Source organism: Gigantopelta aegis, chromosome 10 (assembly GCF_016097555.1).
Source record: "Gigantopelta aegis isolate Gae_Host chromosome 10, Gae_host_genome, whole genome shotgun sequence".
NCBI classification, from domain to species: Eukaryota; Metazoa; Mollusca; class Gastropoda; order Neomphalida; family Peltospiridae; genus Gigantopelta; species Gigantopelta aegis.
In genome coordinates this window covers 16397249-16420488 of record NC_054708.1, presented here as the reverse complement: position 1 = coordinate 16420488, position 23240 = coordinate 16397249, and the positions used below count along the sequence as shown (strand labels likewise).

The window sequence follows — 23240 nt, the reverse complement described above, 5'->3', positions numbered from 1 at the left end:
CTGCAAAACTCTATGTTAAATGTTCCAAATATTTTCAGAAAACGAGGATGCCTTATGATGTCATTCTAATGTTTTCAGTACATACACTATACAGCAAATCAAACAAATTATGTCACTATTCAAGAAATAAATTCAGAAGAACTGCGTCATAATTCAAAAGAGTTAACTATATTTCCTTTTAAATAAAAAGCTATTTTAATGCATGATATTCAATATTTAAATTTTTAAAATTTAAATAGCCTTTATTGGAAATGAAAACATACGTAATGTAATTTTCCGATATTTGAATACAACTTGGTAATACATTTTTGGTATGATTTCAACGTTTCTTTATGATAAAGTTAACCTCTTAAACAGGAAAGGTTAGTATAGCTTCTAACTGCGTACTAACTGCGTTTAGCATTTGGAAAAATAAAATTTTCACGCATGCACCGTTCGACATTTTCAATTTTTAAAAACAACTACATGATAAAATATATATTTCTGGACGAACACTTTGTTTAAAGGGACATTCCTGAGTTTGCTGCATTGTAAGATGTTTTCGACTAATAAAATATTTCTACGATTAAACTTACATATTAAATATATTTTCTTGTTTAGAATACCAGTGTCCGTATATTCAATGTGTTTCTGGCCATTTTAATATTTGTAAGAATCCCAAACTGGATTTTGTCTTCAAATAATTTCATACGTACGAAAAATAATATTTTAGGAAATAAAATGAAATTTAACCTAGTACAAATATTAGAATGATCAGAAACACGTTTAATATACAGCCACTAATATTGTATGCAAAAAAAATATATTTGATATGTAATTACAATCGTTAAAAAGTCTGTTAGTCGATAACATCTTAAAAATTGCAGAAAATCAGTTTGCCCAGTGTTCCGGTCCGGTCCGCATTTTACCAACGGATCCATAGGGAACTCCTATTTTCATACTATGAAATTTACTACATGCTATTTATTTCTGAGCCGATTGTTTTATAAATTGGACACAAAAATAGTATTTATTTTTTATTTCCGAAACAATTTTACTTGTCTTCTTATGTCAAACCAAACTGGAAGTATTAACCAAAAAAGAGAGAACAAAACACCCCAAAAACCCCACTTAAATTGTAAAAGGATGGGACGGACTATAGTAAACTTAATGGTTTTTGGGGTTTGTAAAGTTTTGTATTTAGATACTTCCTTGTCTGAACTATATTGTTAATGGGAATCTTCATTAACTGTGAAGAAAAACCTCACAAATGAATGACAAGCAGACGACAAGAAATCGGACATTAATTGCGCGAACCAAGCATAATTCAGTTAGGGACGTTGAAGATATACTCTTTACATTCCAGCAAAACATTTATTTTACCCAAAGTGCCATTATGCAGCTATGATACTGCACAAGTCCCTTTAATTTTCAAATCATCTTCAAAAATATGCAAAGCGAGAAAACGGCATCTTATTCAAACGCATTGTCATTGGTGTTACTTAGATATATCTGTCATTGGTGTTACCCAGTGTTACAATAATGACTGGTCCCTATAGTAGATGCATGATGTACAATGCATGGTCCCTGGTGATCCGGGTCTCTGTAACATAGTGGTGTACAATAAAGCCATGAGGCAGTAGTCATTAAACTAATGTTGTTGTTTAATCTGTTGATAAACAACGTACGGTATATTGAAACATGGTGGCAGCGGGTGTAAGATGTTTCCCGTCCCAATATAGACTGAAATACTTGATGTATTTGCAGTGAACTTTGTTTTGGTTCGATTACGAATGATGTGCTGCGAATTGTTCAGTGTTCGGCAATGACTTGATGTCGATCAACAAAAAACTCGTAACAGATACTTTAATTAACATAATTTAGTAATATAATCAGAGTTAAGTTACTAAATGAAGTAATAGTTTGTTAAAGAACTGTGTTTTTGCTACATGGATTGCGTATTACACAGATTGTTGCAGAGAAATCTATTTTTAGAACACGCACATGTTATAGCCAGTTTCAAAATGGGTGACAGTGGAGATGAAATTGGTGCCACTTCTAAGGTGCAACTGCCAAACATAGCCCCTCCAAGCAAGTTAAATATGACAGGTAATGTTGCGGAGAATTGGAAGATGTGGAAACAAATGTGGAAAAATTATGAGATTATTACAGAATTAGCCAAACAAACAGATGAGTATAGAACGGCAATGTTTTTACATGCAGTAGGGCCTGAAGCATTAAAGGTGTATAACACTATGCAGTTCACAGATGATGAGAATAAAAATGATTTACAAACTATCCTTGAGAAGTTTGATGCATTCACAATAGGTGAGATAAATGAAACCTATGAGAGGTACGTGTTCAACAACAGAATACAGAAGGAGGGTGAGAACATAGATGGTTATGTTACAGAACTGCGTACTCTAGCTAAAACCTGTAACTTCTGTGACTGTTTACAGAATTCTTTAATACGAGATAGAATGGTAATTGGTATTTCCGACCAAAACACTCGTAAACGACTGTTGAGGGAACGTAACCTGACCTTAGAGAAATGCATTGATATTTGTAAAGGCTCTGAAGCTACTGCCTCAAGATTCAAGGCCATGAGTGGTACTGAAGATGTACACAAAGTAAAGACAAAACGCAACTTCTCAAATTCAAAGTTTGATCACAAGACATCACGTCGTGGTAGATGTAAGTTTTGTGGAAAAGAGCATCCATTTGATCGTGAGAAATGTCCGGCTTGGGGAAAAAAATGTAACTCTTGTGGTGAAAAGAACCATTTCGCTAAAATGTGCCGACAAAAAAGAAAGCATGTGCATAAGGTGATGGCGAATGAGGATTCGGAATCCAGTGGTAGTGACTGGATTCAATCTGTTCACACAAAGCCAGAAGCTGTGAATTCTGTCGAGAAGGTTGCAATTCCTAAATCGGCAGATATTTTTGCGGAAATGACGAAAGACTCAATTCCCGTATGGTTTCAAGTTGATTGTGGAGCGTCAGTTAATATTCTGCCAAAGAAGTATGTTGCAAACCGTCAGTTGACACCGTGTAATAAAACGTTGCAGATGTGGAACAAGACAGACGTTATTCCACTATAGGTACATGTTGAGTGATTGTGAGAAATCCTTCGAACAATGTCGAGTTCATGGTTGCAGATAAGGAACTGATGCCGTTACTTGGTGCTCGTGCTAGTCAGCAGATGCAGCTGATTACAGTAAATACAGAAAACTTCAAACGTCTTTCAAAGGTGGATGCTGGTCTTACACAATCAGAGAGAACTGTTGAAAACTTTAAAGATGTTTTCGAGGGTGAATTAGGGACACTGCCAGGGAAAGTCCATTTGAAGGTTGACCCGAGTTTCGAACCGGTTGTGTCTCATCACAACAGAGTACCAGTTTCAGTAAAAGATGATCTGAAAAATTAACTTGATCGATTGCAGCAACTTGGTGTTATTGTACAGGTTGAAGAGCCTACGGATTGGGTGAGCACTTTGGTAGTGACTTCCAAGAAAAATGAAGGAATACGTATATGTATTGATCCTCGTCCTCTTAATGAAGCGACCGGCCTGGGTGGCGTCGTGGCAGGCAATCAGTCTACAGGCTGGTAGGTACTGGGTTCGGATCCCAGTCGAGGCATGGAATTTTTAATCCAGATACCGACTCCAAACCCTGAGTGAGTGCTCCGCAAGGCTCAGTGGGTAGGTGTAAACCACTTGCACCGACCAGTGATCCATAACTGGTTCAACAAAGGCCATGGTTTGTGCTATCCTGCCTGTGGGAAGCGCAAATAAAAGATCCCTTGCTGCCTGTCGTAAAAGAGTAGCCTATGTGGCGACAGCGGGTTTCTTCTAAAAAAATCTGTGTGGTCTTTAACCATATGTCTGACGCCATATAACCGTAAATAAAATATGTTGAGTGCGTCATTAAATAAAACACTTCTTTCTTTCTTTCTTTCTTTCTTAATGAAGCTTTGAAGCATGAGCACTATGAAATGCCAACTATTGATCGAATGTTGCCAGAACTGTCAAAGGCGAAAATGTTTACTACTGTTGACTTGCGTGCTGGCTTTTGGCACTTGGTGCTTGATGAAGAATCCAGTTTGTTGACTACCTTCAATACACCATTTGGTCACTTCCGATGGTGTAGGCTACCATTTGGTCCGAGTGTATCACCAGAAATATTTCCGAAACATTTACATCAGGCTTTAGAGGGTCTTCCAGGAGTGCTTTGTGTCACAGATGATATCCTGGTCTATGGAGGAGGAGACACTGATGAAGAAGTTCAAGCTGATCATGATAAAAAAACTACAAGTACTTTGTTGAAACAGAGAGCAGTTAACGAAGATGCTGAGTTAGCAAAACTCGAAAGACAGACAAAGTAAACAGGTACATTATTATAACAGATCGGCAAAAGAATTGAAACCACTTTCAGAAGGAGACGTCGTGAGAATGAAACCATTTCAACGAACGAAAGTGTGGCAGAAAGAAATAGTGAATAAGAGACTAGATGAAAGGTCATATGAAGTCGAAACCTCAGATGGTGTCTATCGTAGAAACAGAGTCCACTTGAGAAAAACACCAGAGAAACCACCAGTTGTGATTAGTTCGAAAACTGATGTTTGTGAACAATCATTGACACCAGGGCACGTGAACAATGATTCTGCGAAAGAAAAGCTTACTGTGGAAAGTCCATCTACACCTAAGATGTCTGTGGACAATTCTGTGGAAATTCCAAGGAGTACACCTGTGAAATCGCCTATATATGAGATCAAACATGCAGATGCCAGTGAAAACTCGTTCTGGGAGAGAGAGTAGAATTCCAGTTTATCTCAAGGACTATAAATGTAAATATTAAGCATTAAAGTTCAAGGTGTGGCTCTTGGATATTAAAGTAAAAACTAATAGGTGACAAATAGGTATGATGGACAACGAACATTTAAGTTTAAGATTAAGAGCAGGTAGCTCACTGTTTTATCAATTTTAATTTAGTAATGGTAGATACTAAATAAGGTTAAGTCTTTTGAAGACAAGGTGATGAATATCTAACATAAGACAAGAGTCAGCTTTTCTTTTTCGTTTCTTTATTAAAAAAAGAAAGATGTTACAGTAATGACTGGTCCCTATAGTAGATGCATGATGTACAATGCATGGTCCCTGGTGATCCGTGTCTCTGTTACATGGTGGCGTACAATAAAGCCATGAGGCAGTAGTCATTAAAGGTCCACAATCATGGCACATTATTAATACACAGTATATATAAGAAATACATAAAGATTACATTATTAAACATAAAAAACAAAAATACCACCCCAATTATTAATAAAGCGACTTTTTGTAAAACATTCGGGGAAAAAACACTGATCCAGTCGATTTGACCCGCATTTGACCTGTGACGTCACATCAGGTGAATTCCACTCATTCATTAGTAGGTTAGCATGGTGACAGCATGTAATGATTCTTCGGAAAATAGCTCATTCTTATCGGACGTTAGTTTGGACATTTTGGACTTGTTACATTTATCTATTTATTCTAATGCTACCTTAACTGGTGAGGAAGGAGGAGAAAATCCATTAGGGGTACTTCCCTATCAGTTTGAACCATAGTACACCGAATATGATCCATCGAGCCAAATGCGGTCAGCCTATTTGCAGCCCAGAGCCCGGACGTCGCCCGGTAACAAAAACAAACCCTGAATGTTAATGCCGAGGTGTACCCTGAAAGTTACACCTCAACTGATGGTGTATATATGTTAAAAAAATAATTGGCAAAAAGATTTTTACAATACAATGCATATTTAATGATGACTGGATAAAATTTAAATGTATTAATGTATTGCAATTATTATTAAAAACAACAAATACAAGTACATACATTGTACATTAAATATGTTTTTAAAAAACATAATTAAATATATTAAACAAGGCATTCATTGTCAGTCTAATCATTACTTGGTTACAGACATCTACAATTGGTACCTGTTACGTTCACAAAATATGAAAATAGAAGATTTTATTGTTCGTTAGAAGATTTTATTGTAAGTTAATCTTTTAATTCGTTAACTAAAGGCTTATTTGCAAAAGCAATACATGTCTACAGATTTCGCAGACATCGGTAGCTCGGACAGCATGTGACACAGTCGGCTCACTGCGAGATCAAGGAATCTAAGTGGTTGTGTGTGTACTGCCAACATGCTAAGGTATCTGTGATTATGTAATGTCGTTGTAAACAGGTGTTTTCAGACGTCGGATGCACGTTTATTCCTAATTTGCTCTGTCAGTGTCGGAAGGTGTGAATTCCGTTTTAATGAACAGAATAACACTGATGGATGTTTGTTCCCGACAATTTGTGGTCGGATGGTGTAAATGTTGCAGTAATGAAAAAATTGCATTAACATTCAGTAGACCTATCTGTTTTTGTCTTCGGGCGATGTTCGGGATATCGTTATGTACAGCCCAAACATGAAAAATGCAATTTATTTTTCTAACAAATATTTTTCCTACATTTTTGTTTTTTAACATATATAAATGCATCGTGTTGAACAAGGGGGATACAGGCATGGAACAGACAAGTTCTTTAACAAACGTTTTGGTGCCATTCCCATCGACCATCTTAGATAATTATCGTAATCCCCAGGTGTGAAGTGGTCATTGCAAATCGAATCCAATCTTGACGGTCCTTTCCAATACGCACATGTTCGGTTTAAGAACTGCTTCCGTGCAAACACTGTCGGTTTGTCTTTCGTAAAAATATGCAAACTTCTTTTGCCTTTAACTGCAGCTTTGTCACATGACTGAACTTTCGGAGTTCAGAGGCTTTTTGGCAAGCGATGGGGAAGATGCGACTTTTTATTGCAAATATATTAAAAACGGGTAAAAAAAATTAAATTTTTTTATTGATCCTTCATATATATTGTAAAAGGTATACGTTGATGCCAAACAATAGTGAATTACGTTTTTGATAAATGTAGACCTTTAAACTAATGTTGTTGTTTAATCTGTTGATAAACAACATATACTGAAACACCCAGTACTTGGTAACACTAATGACAGGTAACACCAATGACAAATAAGTGCATAATTAATTCATGCTCTCTAAAGAAACAGTTGAGAAAACTGAAAAAGTACATGCTGTAGCAGACATACGATGTCTACAATAACATACAAAAATGTTCTTAAAATTATTAACCATTACATAAATATGATCTTAACACCAATGACAGTGAATAAACATACTTTTATATTTTGACAACACATTCATGACATTTAAAGAAAACTATTCACAACTGTTCAGTGTTCGAGATTAAATTTCTTGGCCAGTATCCCAGTTGGATACTAACATTCCAAAATCTGGTATCCCACCTGAGAATTTTGTATTATATGGCATCCCAGTGGGATATTGGGTTCTTGAAGCCTGGTATCCAAAATTAAATTCTGGTATCCCCGGGATATCGGGATACCGTTAATCCCGAACACTGGATCATATGTCTGATGTTTTTGAGAAATAAGTTTGATGGCCGATATCTACCGGTGGAATGTTTCATCAAGAGAGCATCTAGTTTCTTTTATTTTCTCATAAGTATATACATTAACACCAATGACATAAAATGCCAAGGACAAGGTTATATTGCCCACCATCTTTTGAATACGGAAAATATTTACAAGATTCCTTCTTTAGTGAATAAGTTCGTCATCAGTACGTATTAAATTAAAAGTATTCAGTATTATGTCTTCTAGTTATATATTTTAACAGTACATGTTATGTATAGTGTTATGCTAGGGACAGGTAACGCCAATGACATTTTACGCTAATCTCGAATAAAATCTTTATCAAAGCTGATTACCAGAGAAAACAAAAATGCTATGACAGGATGATATTATTAATAAGGTATCGTTAAAGACAACAAATTTAGTTTTCTATATATAAATAAAAAAGAAATTGTACAGGGACATAAAAGTGACACTTTCTGTAGAATGACCCAATAACAATTACAAATTGGTAAAAAAAATAATTATGGATATCACTGTTTACTTAAAATAAGAATGGCAGAGTATGTGATCTTTATTGAAATTATAATCATCTTTTCATCTTCAGTAACTTATATATAAAAATATGTTTATGTTTATATTTATAAATAGTTTTAATTAAGTTAAAAATTGTACATGTAGGTCTCTTGTTTCTAGAATTGAAAAATGGATATTTCTGTTTATTTGTAACACCATTATTATAAAACAAAATAAGTGCATAAACCATATATATTTATATCATCTCAACTTCTTTTTTTCAGCAATAAATGCAATTTCTTCTAAGACATAACTATTTCTTTATTTTTTCTTCATTTTTCTGTAGTTATTTAACAAATACATATAAAAAACTAAGAGGCCTGCTATTTAATTTTCAATTTTGTCAGGAGTTGTAATTAATTTGTAAAGACTACCTAATGTTAAATGTTTATTTAACTTTTACAGATTTGATAAAAATTCAAAAATACCTCTCTGTTAGTTTGTTGACTGCATCAGAGAATAATAGTACCAAGTTTCAGAACTATTTGATCAAAATTCTAGAATACAGACTTTTAAATTTTCAATGTTATATGTAAATTTCTATTATTATTTTTTTAATTTAATAAAATTTCACCATTTTGAAATTTCCAAAATATCACTACCCTTGTATATACATGCAAGTTTGTGACAACTTCCCCTAAGATTATTTATACTAATTTTCAGAATTATCTAATCAAAACGCTAGAAGACAGACATTAAAAGTTTCAATGTTAACTTTTTATTTAAAATGTCTAAATTTAATAAAAATTCGCAATTCAAAATATCTCTCTATTAGTTTGTGAAGACTGCAGTAGAGAATCATAGTACCTTATATGAACAAAACTTTAAAACTTTAATTTAATTTTTGTTTTAATTTAATAAAAAATCAAAATTTTCCAGAATATCAACTATTATTTTGTGGCCAGTGCCCCAGAGCATCATTGTATCAAATGAAAAGTTGACAGACAGAAAGACAGACAGACAGACGGATAGACAGACACAGACAATTTAGTATTAAATAACTGCCACTTAAATGTTTTAAATGTCTGCTGTCCAAGCCACCAGTGATATGGTAGTTAAAGTTAAAATTAAAGGGACTGTCCTGAGTTTACAGCCATTATAAGATGTTTCCAATAACAGCGCCTTGTTGGTGATTACTATTTCATACTAAATACATTTTTTTGTTTAGAATATCAGTGTCTGTATATTGAATGTCTTTGCGGTTGTATACTAATGTTTGTAGCACTCAGTTTTTACTTTTACAGTGAAACCTGTCTAAACCGGATGAGGTCGGTGACCTAATATTTATCCGGTGTAGACAGGATCCGGTGTTTAGAGGGTCGCGTTTTTATAAAACAGAGTTATTGCCCTTGACGTGCAATTTGCAACGAATTACCCGAGAATGATTTGATTGATCCAATAAACCTGTTTTGTAACGTACAGTTATATAATCATTTATTTAGTTAATGATAACATTGTGCTGCAATATTTACTAATTATTAATGCATTGTTTGTTTCCACAAGTTTCTTTTGCCATGGATCTAGAACTTTCTTTCGTAAATTCTCTATGTTCGTAGCTAAAAACTAACATGTCCGAGAATTGCCGAATGAATCTGAATGTGGTAAAGGCAACAAGGGCCGTATCCCTATTTTGTTATATATATATTTGTGAACTAACTTTAAAACAAAACAAAACAAGTTTCAGTATAATTTAGTTTTTATCGAAACCTTGCATGATTTTCACCAAAAACATGGACCCGATCAACGTTTAAAAAACGAGTCCACAGTTTGTTGTTTTGCTTCCGATTTGCTTTTGAGGACAATCTTCATAGACATTGATTCAAGTTTCAGAATGTGTTCTAAATAGCGTTCATCCTTTGCAAGAGCAAAATTTCTAAGTTTTTTAATCATAACCAGTGCATCATTGTGCGACATTTCACAACCGTTGGGTTGCAAACTTTCATCAGAACAACTTTCACTCTCGTCATCACTTGGGCTCTTATCACATTGTGTTTTCACGCGAAGTTGACTCTTCATTCATTTACACTACGCCGGTTTGTTCAGGTTAATTTATTAAGGATTTAACATTTCTGAGCGAAAAATCAATCCGGTTTTCGGAATTGAGAGGTTCCGGTTTTATCAGGTTTTTATACATGGTTTAAATAGCAAAAAAATTCGGGACCATGGAACTTGGCCGGTTTTGACAGGATTCCGGTATGTTCAAGGTCCGGTTTAGACAGGTTTCACTGTATTAGTGATATATATTTTTTCATATGTATGAAATTATTGGGAGGTAAAATCTGGTTTGGGCTACTACAAGCATTAGGGCAACAACAAACACCTTGTAAATACAGACACTGGTATTCTAAATAAGAAAATGTATTTAATTTGTATGTTATGTGATCGAAAAGGCTCTATTGGTCGGAAACATTTTACAATGGTTGTAAACTCAGGATTGTCTCTTTAAGATTATTATTATTATATTTTGACAATTTTGCAGATCTTGTGAAGAACTCTTACCTGTTCTTTAGCTATCTCGCCTTTAACAAGCTGAATATTTACACCAGATGATGTAGTAGAACTACCTGCAGCATTAGACCTGCGACGTGACTGGCTCACTATAACAATTAAAAGACATTATAATAATAAAGTAAACAAATTCAACTTTAATGGTATGGACTTTAAAATACTGTGTCATTTATTGATGTGGTAAATGAGATTATACCAGATATTATGTTGTGCATTAAAAAGAAAACAAGAGTACCGATGATGTACATGATATGCCCGTCAGGAGTTTGATGGAAAACCATAGATATTAATGAATATGTTATGGGTATGATTCAATTCTTAATTATGACCTAGTAATTATATGTGACACATCACCATCCCAAGTTGTTCCTACATGTGAGGTTTGGTGGTCCTGTATGCATCTGTATGCAAGATACGATCCGGACAAGGATTTACTGTTATGTCAATAGACCGATGTTTGATGGTCCTGTATGCACCTGTATGCAAGATATGATCCAGATAAGGATTTACTGTTATGTGTAGTAGACCGTGAAAAGTAGGTCACAGTGACCTAGTAACAGTATGCAACACACCGCCATCCCAAGTTGTTCGTGCGTGTGAGGTTTTATGGTCCTGTATGCATCTGTATGCAAGATATGGTCCAGACAAGAAAACAGACAGACGTACGGATGGACAGACGTACGAACAAGCAATACCATAATACGACCCATCATAGATGGGCATATAAAAAGACTGTGTGCCATACATATCAGAAATTAACCATGACTTTCTCATTTGTAGATCAGTTGTTTGCTAGTTCGAATGTAATATGTTTGTCTTTCCAAGTAAATCAACATCATCCTATTTAATTACTTGTTTGAGCAACACATTTACATCATGTAATTAACTTTTACACCATGGCATGGTAAACTGAGCAAGATTTTACCACGTTATTGATTGTTTGTAACATGCCAGATAAATGCTGTATTCACATTTGTCAGGTCAAAATATACTGAAAACGACCATCGAGTCTGACGTGACTGGTTGTAATCCGTAATAGCGGGGTGGTCTTAATACTGGAGCAGTTTTACTATAAAACAATAAGGAAATATTCCGGTCTTTAGAATACTGGTCTTTATAGTGGAGTAGTCTTAGAACTGGGGTGGTCGTTAGCTGGGGTTTCACTGTAATTTCAGGCTATAAAACATTACAACCAAATAATTAAATTTACTAGTAAAAAAAAAAACCCACATTTAGGGGTGAATCTTGAGATTGCATTAACTAGTGACGTCATTGTTTACACATTAAAATACTTAGTTTACCCTGAATTTTTAGTTTTGTGGCCACTTGTCACAAGAAACATAGATGGTGGCCATGCTATATTTAGACAAATTATTCGGGAAACCCCTATTGTCACCAGTGCAAAACTTATATTATTCCAGTTAATTATGGAAAGATTATGCTTGGGATTGATTAATTTGTAGTTATTGATTACAAATAAATGTGAAAATAACGAAATACTGTAGTTTCAACTTTGACATAGGACCTTTAATTGGTCTACAATATCAAGTGTTTCTTTATTTCTTTCTCTCAATATATTAAAATGTGTGTCAAGTTAAACAATGGATTAGGTTTTTAAAATTTATCATGTTAATTACTGAGCATTAGTAACTAATTCCTCCCTCCCTTGATTATTTAACATATTTTGGTATGTAAAACATTTCTCAAGTTTTAAAATGCATGTACAGTCAAACCTGTCCTTGTAGCCACCTGTATAGTCAAATGTGAAGCACAAAAGCATTAATTAGCAGTACAGATGGCAAAAAAAAGAAGAAACATACAACAACAAATGTTTTAAAGACTGTATATGTGGCAACCTGTAATTAGTGGCCACCTGTCTTAATTAAGCGGTCGCTTTTCTCTACTACCTTTTGTGACCGTTTAAGACAGTTTTGACTGTACATGTATTTCTCAACCTTAAATATATGTACATTGTATGTAATATATAATTGTCTATGTAATACTAACGTTTTGGTGCCGTAGCTGGCTTTACATGTGAGCTTCGAAAGGTCCCACCATACGAGGTCAAAGAGCTTTTATCTTCCATTTGCATATTGCGATTTCCAAACACCTGCTTTCCTGCTTCTATGAAAAAGTTGACTGTATTTATACTTGTGTCTGTCAGGTAAATCACACGCACACTGCTGGCTGGGAAGTCTTTAAAATATTCTTTGATAGCTTCAACAATTTCGTTTGTGGCTTCAGGTACTGGATAGTTATATATGCCACAGCTCAGGGCAGGGATGGCTATAGATGTAAAGTTCTTCTTAGCTGTTTCTTGGAGACTGTTAATAATAGCGTCCCCCAACGAGTCCTCTTCACCTTTTTTTCCTCCGGACCACACAGGACCCACCGCATGGACTATCAACTGACAGGGTAGATTGCCTGGCTGTGAGATGGCCACTTCACCAACTTGTACATGTCCATGCCTGGAAACATATTTGCTGCATTCCCTCTGAATAGAATCGCCACCTGTAGAATACAAAATTTAATACAGGATATTAAAGCAAATTATGATTGACATGAACTAAGTTTTTGAAATATAAAATAAAGATTTCCAACTGCTTTTCTGCCTATATGTCTCAAGAAGATCTACTTACAATGTAGATCAAAACAGGACTAATATTAAACAGTGACTTACTAAGATCAACGATAGACATTTTTCACACCATTGTTTTGGCTTCACACACGATAAATATAAGATATTTTTTATGTTATATTTGACAAACAGTACCTGGATTTTTCCTTTATCTTTTTAAAATTTATATTTTGGGTCAAATTGTGAAAACAAATCCCGGAAAACAATGTCAGTGGTGTCTGCTCAATATGGAACTCAGAACTACATTTTGACAGATAAATAGACCAGTTTTTTCCAGTTGTAAAGAAGCATACATGTAGTAACAGAGATGAAAGTGGGTTACAATTTTGATTTTTAAATTTTAAATCCGGTACCAAAACTTATCAACCCTAAAATTTTCCCAATTAAAAAGAAATTAAGACATTGTGATGCATTTTGCATTATTCTTGCAAATTATTTTCACCTGGGAAAAAACCAGAAGTAAAATAGAAAACATTGTCATGCAGGCATCAAAATACGCAATGTGTTTGCTAACCTATGTACAGGTTACCACAAAACACAGACCTGATGTAGCCTATAGGTTACCACACATTTATATTTCCATTATTACTATAAAACACCTTCACAGACACACAAATACTTTGCTATTCATTCAAACCACTGTTCTCAATGTAATGATAATGTAACACACAGCTGATCAAAATGTATGTGGTGTAGCTTTAGGTTAATAAGATTTTATGGTGAACATTTTTGATATGTGGTAACTTGAATGATTGCTCTCAACTTATTTTGATGCTTGATTCTCCAGAACATTTAATTCTTCAACATTTGGTTTATTCTTACAAATGGGTGTAACAATCATTTCAGCTGGACGGTATTGAAATTTTTGGTTCGGTATCGGTATCAGTATTTTGGGGGTGATTTACCTCAGTATCGGTACGGTATTCAGTACTGACATGCATTTAATACCGCTCGATATGGGTATCAGTATCCGAGTTACATGTAAGTCCTACCCGCTAATTTCATCTAAATAAAATTAATTCCATACACAAGGACCTCATCTCTCTTCTTTTTGTGTTCGTCTGATATATTGTTAGTGGTTTACTAAATAGCGGATAACATTTTTCAATACTAAAATTTCTGTATTTTGAAATTTGCTCAGTAGGGTAAATCGGTACCGACATGATACCGATACCAAACACTATATATGTTATACCGCCCAGCTTTAACAATCATTCTAATGGTTGCTCTCTAACTATGACCATTTAAAAATGTTCATATTGATCTATTGACTTCTTTAACGTTGTTCATCTCTTCAGCAATTACATAATTTCCTTCGAGTAAACAATTGGCAAACGAATATTCAATTGGTCTTCATTTGCCTTTTTTTCTGTATAACATTAACAGAGCTTATCTGAGGTGGTACTGTCAGTTGGGCATCACTTGAGGCAGAAAAATCTCGTTTCTGCAATTAGTAACTAGTTTCATGAGCCAGTGTTATGGCTCAAAAAACTTTCAATTTTCTTATGATTTTTGTGAGGACTTGAATCTTGAATGTTTAGAAAAGTACAGGAGATATATGTTCAATGAAAACACTTCTTATGATTAAACTGATGTTAAAACATGAAAACTAGCTTTTAAGCACAGTATTTTTGAAGAAATGTTATGTTTATTTTTCCTTTTTAATAATCAGAGTGCTCCTAAAATAAATATGTCCATTTTCATTTCAGCTCGTCTCAAAAATTTAAGTTTTTATATATTTTTAACCAAGTTCTTAATAACCTTGACCTCACCATGGGGGTCACAGATATCATTTGGCATTAGGATGTTCAGATGAAAAACAATCACTTGATGAACAGTCATTTAATTATGAAGCCGTCAAAGAGTTAGGAGCAATCGGAGAAACTTTAACTAAGCCTTACTTAAACCAAATGTACACTAATAAGAACAAAATGAGAATACCATCACATGTAGACTGACAAGCAATTTGTGTTAGACTCTGACTGAATCTGATGCACATACAATCTTACCTTTGTCAACAATGGCCTTGGCCAAACCACCAATGTGATCCAGCCTCTCATTAGCTGCATTTACAATGACGTCAACTTTCATCTGAGTTATATCTCCTGCAACAAAACAGAGCTGTCGTTGTCCTGGCATACTGCATTTAGCTACAACATTTACACCTTCAACTGCAGCTGCAGTACTCTCCATCACATGCTGGCTGCCTACAGTCATTTGTTCACTGCTGTCAAAGGTTTTTTCAATAATGCACTTATTATTGGACTCCAAGGAGGCGATGAACTGAGTGCCTTTCTGCGACAGTAATAGTTTACGAATGCCAGGTTTTTTGTGTACATACCTTTTCTGATCCACCTTACTGGCTAAATTTTGCAAAGCTTTTATCGATGAGTCCATGCCATATTTTGTAGCCTTGATGGTAAATTCCTTACTCATATGAGAGTAACTGATTTGTACTTGCATACTTTTCAGATTGGATGCTATTTTACTGATGTCGTTATCACAATGCTTTTGCAGAAAACGCTGGATGCCTGCTGGAAATTTGACGGTTTGCTCAAAGATGGTATTTTCTGAAAAAAAATTACCGACATCCTCTGCTGCAGCAGCAATGATGTCATCTGTGGCAATAATGACAACCTGGCTGTTGTCAGGTTCTGGGATGATTTTTATCATCTCTCCATACCTGTTTGATAGTTCAGTGGTAAGTTTAGACCATCCATCTGATGACAACAGAATAATAGCTTCAGGAACAAGTCGGTGTATGTTCTGAATAACAGACTTCTTAATCATCTGTGCCACTTCAACAGCATCACTGTCACTGAATGCTAGTATTGTCACCTCTGTCGGAGTGGTCTCCCAAACCCCTACCAGGCTCTTACTTTTCATTTTCTTCACAATGTGATCTCGAACACTCTTCTTATCAGCTAACTGTAACTGACCTTGAGAAAAATTCTGTACTTTGGAATAGCTGGTGTTTTGAAGTGACTCATACATTAAAACTTGTGCTTTTTTAACATCTCCAACAATTCCTTGAAATGATATTTCAACTTTCTGTATCTTGATATTTACATTCAACCCAGGAAACTTGTTTATCGTATCTTTTGGAAAACCACTGGCAAGAAGCAGACGCAGTTGAATTAATTTTACTTTGTTGATAGTCTCGGATACCGTCTGTTTTTTCCTTTCAAAGTCATCTTCCACTTTCTTCACCAATGAATTCACTTCTTCAGCCATCTTTTTACCAAATTTAGCATATCCTACCACAACTATTGATGACTGATCCTTGTAAAGAAACATGCTTGCTCCCTCTGTATGCTTAGCATCTATTTCTTTTTCAACTTCATCCCAAATGTCTTTGAGAACTTTGATTTTCTCCACTTCTAACAGACTTAAAAATTCCTTCAATGCAGTTTCAGCATCAGTTTTCCAGGTGCGAGACAGGCGTCGAGCATCTGGCACCTCTGTTGTAAGAGAACACTTCAGTTCAACTGCAGAATCATCACCAGTCACCCAGGTTAACTCAGAATGGCAATGTTTCAACTGTTTTATAAGGGCTTTCCTTGATGTTTCGGAATCTCTAATAAATTTTAACTTGTGTTTATCAAGATTTTTAACTTGCAATGGATCTGGCATTTTAAACCAGGTTGGGTCGCACACTCCCCCTCCGACACCGAGGCATTCGTGGTACATGGAAACATTCAGTTCGGCACCATCGAGCTTGTGACCTTTACCGTAATCAAGAATCTGATCAACAACTGAAAAATATAAAAAGAAAAAACACCAAAGGTGGATTTTAAACTATACACATTTCATATGGCTAACATGTGTTAACTAGTGTTGGAAATCAGTTGGAATTTTATCATCAATCATTGGTTATAATAGGTTTGCACCAAGCAATCTACCTTCGATTAAATTAAATGGTTTGCATCAACCGTTCTACTTTCGATTAAATTAAATGGTTTGCATCAACCGTTCTACCTTCGATTAAATTAAATGGTTTGCACCAACCTTTCTACCTTCGATTAAACTATCAGTTAGAATTATACTAACTACATATCAGTTAGAATTATACTAACTACATATCAGTTAGAATTATACTAACTACATATCAGTCAGAATTATACTAACAACATATCAGTTAGAATTATACTAACTACATATCAGTCAGAATTATACTAACAACATATCAGTTAGAATTATACTAACTACATATCAGTCAGAATTATACTAACAACATATCAGTCAGAATTATACTAACTACATATCAGTTAGAATTATACTAACAACATATCAGTTAGAATTATACTAACTACATATCAGTCAGAATTATACTAACTACATATCAGTTAGAATTATACTATCATAAGAAGGATTTGAATTATAAAAACTGTGCACCTATTAACATTTTCACCAGGACAGACCCTAAAAATCACTCATTTTACCTTCTAATAACTATTTAATATCATTTATATTTATGTACACTACATGTATATTATAACCCCAAAGTATAGCTATCTTAATTATAAAATATTTATCCAGGGCTCAATTTTAGTTTAGCCATTTTTCAAATTTGTAGAGAATTTCCTTGAAAATTATTAAAATGTGATTAATTTAAGGAATATTTTCTAAGCCAAAGACTAAACGTTGTAGCCACTTTGTATAAAAATTTACAATTGGCCAATTTGGCAATTTACAAGGTGAGCCCTGTTTATCTAGTATATGAAATTAAACTTTCCTAAGTATATAATATTTACCTAAATGTCATCAGACTGTTTCAGGTTAAAAAATATTTACTACTTACATATATAAGTAAATAGGCTATCCTGAAACTGTCTTCCTACCTGTGTGATCTTTGAAGTAAACCAGAGAATAACCTTCATCAGGTTTCATCTGAACCATCTCAACCTCAACACCAGCCACATTACCAGAACGCTTCCCTTCAAAGTAAAACCAAACGGTGTCTTCACTGGTCTTCGGTTTTAGTCCCTTCACAATAATACTGTTACTAATGGGAACCTTGTTCACTGTCAGCTTTGAACCTTCTAGGGATCGTTTTGCACACACCTGTTGAAGTTTTTCCACATCTGAAAAAAGAAAACATTCTTGTAAGGCTGAGCATGGATCATTTTGTACCAGTATTAGACTCAATAATTCAATGAAACTCCTCTAAACTGGACACCCATGGGACCAAGTAAAAAGTCCAGTTTTAAGGGGTATCCGGTTTAGAGGGGTCATGTTATGTACTGATATTTAAAAAGGGACTTTGAGAAACATCCGGTTTAGAGGTGTTTCACTACATACATACATGTACATGACTGTATAGTAGAACATTGATAATTCAGACTCCAGTAGTCTGGAAAACCTGCCATATAAGCCATGACAGAAAACAAACTTTTTAATCATTAAATCAGGGCTCATCCTGGATCAAAAATACCTGTAGCCAAAATATTAGCCAAATTGGATTTTTATTAGCCATATTTAAAATGTTTTAGCCAAAATTGTTTTACACAGTACTGTATAGAGTATTTATATATGAATATGAAAATGCATCTTTTTCAGATGATTGTGTACAAACTGGAATAAATCTGAATAACAAAACCGTATCCCCTGATCAAAATCAAAGACAGCAATGGGATAGGGGCAGTTCATATATTACTTTGATTTTCAGAATTGGAAGCCAGTACCCCCTACAACCACACACCCCAACTTCTAAGGCCTATGACATTAAATCAACAAACATACAGAAATATGGGGGTGGGTGTTGGTTTTTTCTTTTATTTCTTCTTTTTTTTTTTCAAAATAAAAATTTGAGAGCCAGTATCTTTTTTTTTTTTTAAATAGAGCTCATTATTTCTTTAAAATAGCAATCTTCATGGTGGTTTGATTTTCATTTCATTTCAACTTATTTTCGTGCTTATATCCAATTAAGGTTCAAGCACGCTGTCCTGGGTACACATCTCAGCTATCTGGGCTGTCTGTCCAGGACAGTGGGTTAGTTGTTAGTTGGTTAGTGGTTAGTGAGAGAGAAGAGGGTGTAGTGGCCTTACACCTACCCACTGAGCCCTTAAGAACTCGCTCTGGGTTGGAGCCGGTACCAGGCTGCGAACCCTGTACCTACCAGCCTGTAGTCCGATGGCTTAACCAGTGCGCCACCGAGGCGGTTTGAACTGCTTTTTTTTCTTTTTTCTAAGGTAACCCATCAATTCCCCACCCCAACAATTTCGCAATTTGCGCAATCTTGTTTCTGTTGTTGACTTCAGCGTCCTGTTTAAATGCTTATTGTTGATTTCAGCTTGTAAAATACCTAGCCTATGATTGCTGACTTCATGTTAATACAACTATTCAATTTATGTCAATTGATTTTGATTAAATAGATAATGAATTCAAATTTATCATCTTTTAAAATCCAGCTAACTTTTGAGATGTCACCTCAGTCTACAAATTTATATAATATTTTACCTAAGAAATGTCATGATTATTGTAAACTAATTGTGTTTGTTCATTTCCCACTATCGTGATATGCATGAGTACGAAATTAACAAAGACAAAGGAAATAAATGAACGAAACAACAATTAAGTATTCACTGATGCGAACAACTATTTTTTTTTTTTTTTTTTTTACAAATTTACATCAAGATTTACTTGAGTTTAATCGTATTGTTTAATGTCCGCAACAATGTCTTTTGACATGTGCAGTTTCAGCTCAACTGACCGTCAAGCGTGACCTATATGCACACTGAAATCAGCCTTAAGTACGTTCTCCTAACGTTCGCGAACTATCGGACTAGTTTCTGATGTGGACATTGGGTTTAACATGAAGCCCATAAACCAGTTTAGCAGACTTTTTCTTGTTTTGCTCAGTCTAGCTGAACTCTGCCAAAGATAGCTGACTGTCTTTCAGCCCTGAACTAGCAAGTGTACTGAAACTGACACGCATTGTCGGTCATTTTTATTACTTTGGTTCGATGACTTTACAGAGTTAAAATAACAAGCTACAGATATTTCAGACTTTGCTTTCTTATATGTTGAATACATGCCATTAAAATTAATAACTGTGATTTTAAAAAGAAGCAAACATCATTATGCTGTATTCTGGATGACACTGTTTCTCATTACCAGTCACAAGATCGGTATTATGCTACTTGAATATTTGGTATTATTATATTTCAGGTGTCACATCACAAGATACAAAATGGCATAGCCAAAATTTTAGCCACTTGCAAATTTTATTAGCCATTTTAAAAAATAATTAGCCAATGGGTAATTTGGATACCGACAGTGCGAGCCCTGTTAAATGTGTTAATTAATCCATGTATTCAGTTTCTGGAAGTGGACGATCTTAATCGAAAACAAAGTGTAAAAAATAAAGACAATTTGCTTCACTTGACCATGCATAATTTGTTACAACAGCACTTACTTAGAAAAGAAGCATAACCTCTTCCAAGTTCATTCAACCATGGCCAATCAACACCAGATGACAAGTACATGTAGCACAAAGTTAACATGGTAGCAATTTAAAATCTCTCACACCTCTGAATTTGTTTACATTGTAGTACTATGTTTCATAGTTTTCTTTCCATGTGTGAAAGCCAAGATTCTCATTATCTTTATAAAATATAATCAATAAAATAAAGATCAACAGTTAAAGGTTAATGCAAAAACGTACCGTATATCTTCATTTATAAGTCAATTGTTTTTTTTTACCAATATTGACACCATCCACTCTTCCTTACAGAATAATTTTGCAGTCAGATAGGACCAGCACATTAGGGTCCAAGAAAAAAAGCCACCTCAAATATTTTCCGTGTTATAAAACATATAATTACCTGGCATTTCACTGAAATGAATAAGAGCTGTTCCTTCTTCCTCCCCATAAACAACGCTAGATTCGTCAATCTCACAACCAGTCTTTGCTTCCAGGTAGTTTATCAAACAGTCTTTTGTAGTGGTACTCTTGAGTCCAGTGATCAGCAGACGGTCATTGTATGTGGGTCGAGGTTTTGGTGGGATGTACAGTTTCACCTGCAGGCTGCAACCATCTATTTTGTGAGGTTTTTCTACAATCTTCTTAGCAACTGCAGGAAAATAAGTAAAATCCAATATAAACATAAAATTAATGGGTAGGTGGCAAGTGCTGGGATGAGGGAGGAAGGAAGGAAGGAAATGGTTTATTTAACGATACACTCAACACATTTTATTTACGGTTATATGGCGCCGGACATATGGTTAAGGACCACACAGATATTGATAGAGGAAACCCGCTGTCGACACTTCATGAGCTACTCTTTTTCGATTAGCTGCAAGGAATCTTTTATATGCACCATCCCATAGACAGGATAGCACATACCACGGCCTGTGATGTACCAGTCGTGGTCCACTGGCTGGAGCGAGAAATAGCCCAATGGGCCCACCGATGGGGATTGTTCCAAACCGACCATGCATCAAGCGAGCGCTTTACCACTGGGCTACGTCTCGCCCCGGGATGAGGAAGGAGGTAGATAATGACTTCTGGCTGGCCGTCTCGTCTGGTTGGCAATCTCGCTGTCTGGTGGACTGTCTGGCGGTGGGCTGTCTGGCTGGTGGGCTGTATGGTTAGCTTGCTGGCTACCGAGTTTGGATGGATGGAGGGATGGATGGAGGGATTGAGGGATCGATGGATGGATTACAAGAAATAAATAAATAAATAAATAAACCTGACATGAACATTCAAAATAAATCCACCATTAACCTCTGTTGAGTGGATGATGAATGGATGGATCGACTGAAGAACAGATGGAAAGATGGGTGGATAACTGAGTGAATTGATGGTAGCTGTAATTTTAGAACTGAAACCATGCACATTAACTGTTTTACTCTTGCATCTTCACTCTTCCTAAACTCTAAACATATATTCATGAATCAGATAGGTGCATTGTGTCTTAAAGCTTTTCATATTTTATTATTAATATTGTTTACAAATCATACATTCTGAAACCCATTAATCATGTTTAGAATATTGCCTCAAAACATTACTGAGGAACTAAAGCACTTAACAACAGCATCAGTTTCAAATAATTTCGTACAGGTAAGACGCAATTGTTATTTTAAATTTTAATTTTAACGTTAATTGGTCATGCCGGTTAAAGTTTCAGTTTTGGGTCACAGTTATGTCCGTAGGCTTGGGGAAGTCGTCAATATGAGGAATTCTGGTTGGAAAAACCTCAGGTTGGACGAATCTGAAATTTTATTAAAATTTGTCGGGAAAGGTAGTGGCCGTGTGAACGATTTATTTCAGGGTCAGTTCTGTGAACATTTGAAATCATTCAAGCCCAGTGTGGTTGTGTTACAAATAGGAGGTAACGATATAGATAGAACTGAGGTGATACCGACAAAAATAGCACGGCATGTAATTTCAATTGCGGAATGTTCTGTACGGCATGTCTGCATTATGCAGTTGTTGCCTAGATTAGAAACTCGGTATCTGCCCATGTCAGTTTACAATCAAAAGGTCAGAGAGGTTAACCAAAGCATCAAGTCATTGGTAGCTGATATTGCTAATGTGACCTATCATAAACACAGAGGTTTAAAGGAAAGTCCGGTAGATATATTTTGCCGCGACGGAGTTCACCTGAACGCTTTGCACGGGATCCCTAAGTATTTGAGGAGCATACGTGGGGCGGTGATTTCATCATACCGTACTGTCGGCAGGTGTGCCAGTAAGTAAATAAATACATAAATAAAAATAAACAGGATAATATAAAAAATAAATAAAAAGGATAATATAAAAAATAATAATAATAATATAAAAAAAAGGCTGACATTATTGACAGAAATTCAGTTGCACAATATCATATTTAGTGAATTGCTTGCAGTTGCAGGTGCACATATAGGTGCTAAAACGGCTTCATTGGTGTTTCCAGATATTTATTGGTATGTTTGAGCTTCATTGGTGTGTTTCCAGATATTTAATGGATCACATGTGGGCTTTTGTGAGCTTCATTGGTGTGTTTCCAGATATATAGTGGATCACATGTGGGCTTTTGTGAGCTTCATTGGTGTGTTTCCAGATATTTAA

General features: G+C 35.2%; 1 protein-coding gene across 1 annotated transcript in view; it reads right to left on the bottom strand.

Moving 5' to 3' along the window:
* LOC121383503 (protein mono-ADP-ribosyltransferase PARP14-like) overlaps positions 1 to 22654 on the bottom strand; it is a 77344-nt gene extending 54690 nt beyond the window's left edge. The window contains exons 1-6 of the mRNA XM_041513574.1: positions 22600 to 22654; positions 21013 to 21261; positions 18028 to 18270; positions 15196 to 16941; positions 12556 to 13059; positions 10540 to 10637 (exon numbers count right to left, since the gene is read on the bottom strand). Of these exons, the coding sequence (XP_041369508.1) occupies positions 10540 to 10637; positions 12556 to 13059; positions 15196 to 16941; positions 18028 to 18270; positions 21013 to 21261; positions 22600 to 22654 (2895 nt within the window). The remainder of the gene's footprint in view (positions 1 to 10539; positions 10638 to 12555; positions 13060 to 15195; positions 16942 to 18027; positions 18271 to 21012; positions 21262 to 22599) is intronic.
* Positions 22655 to 23240: the final 586 nt, after the last annotated feature.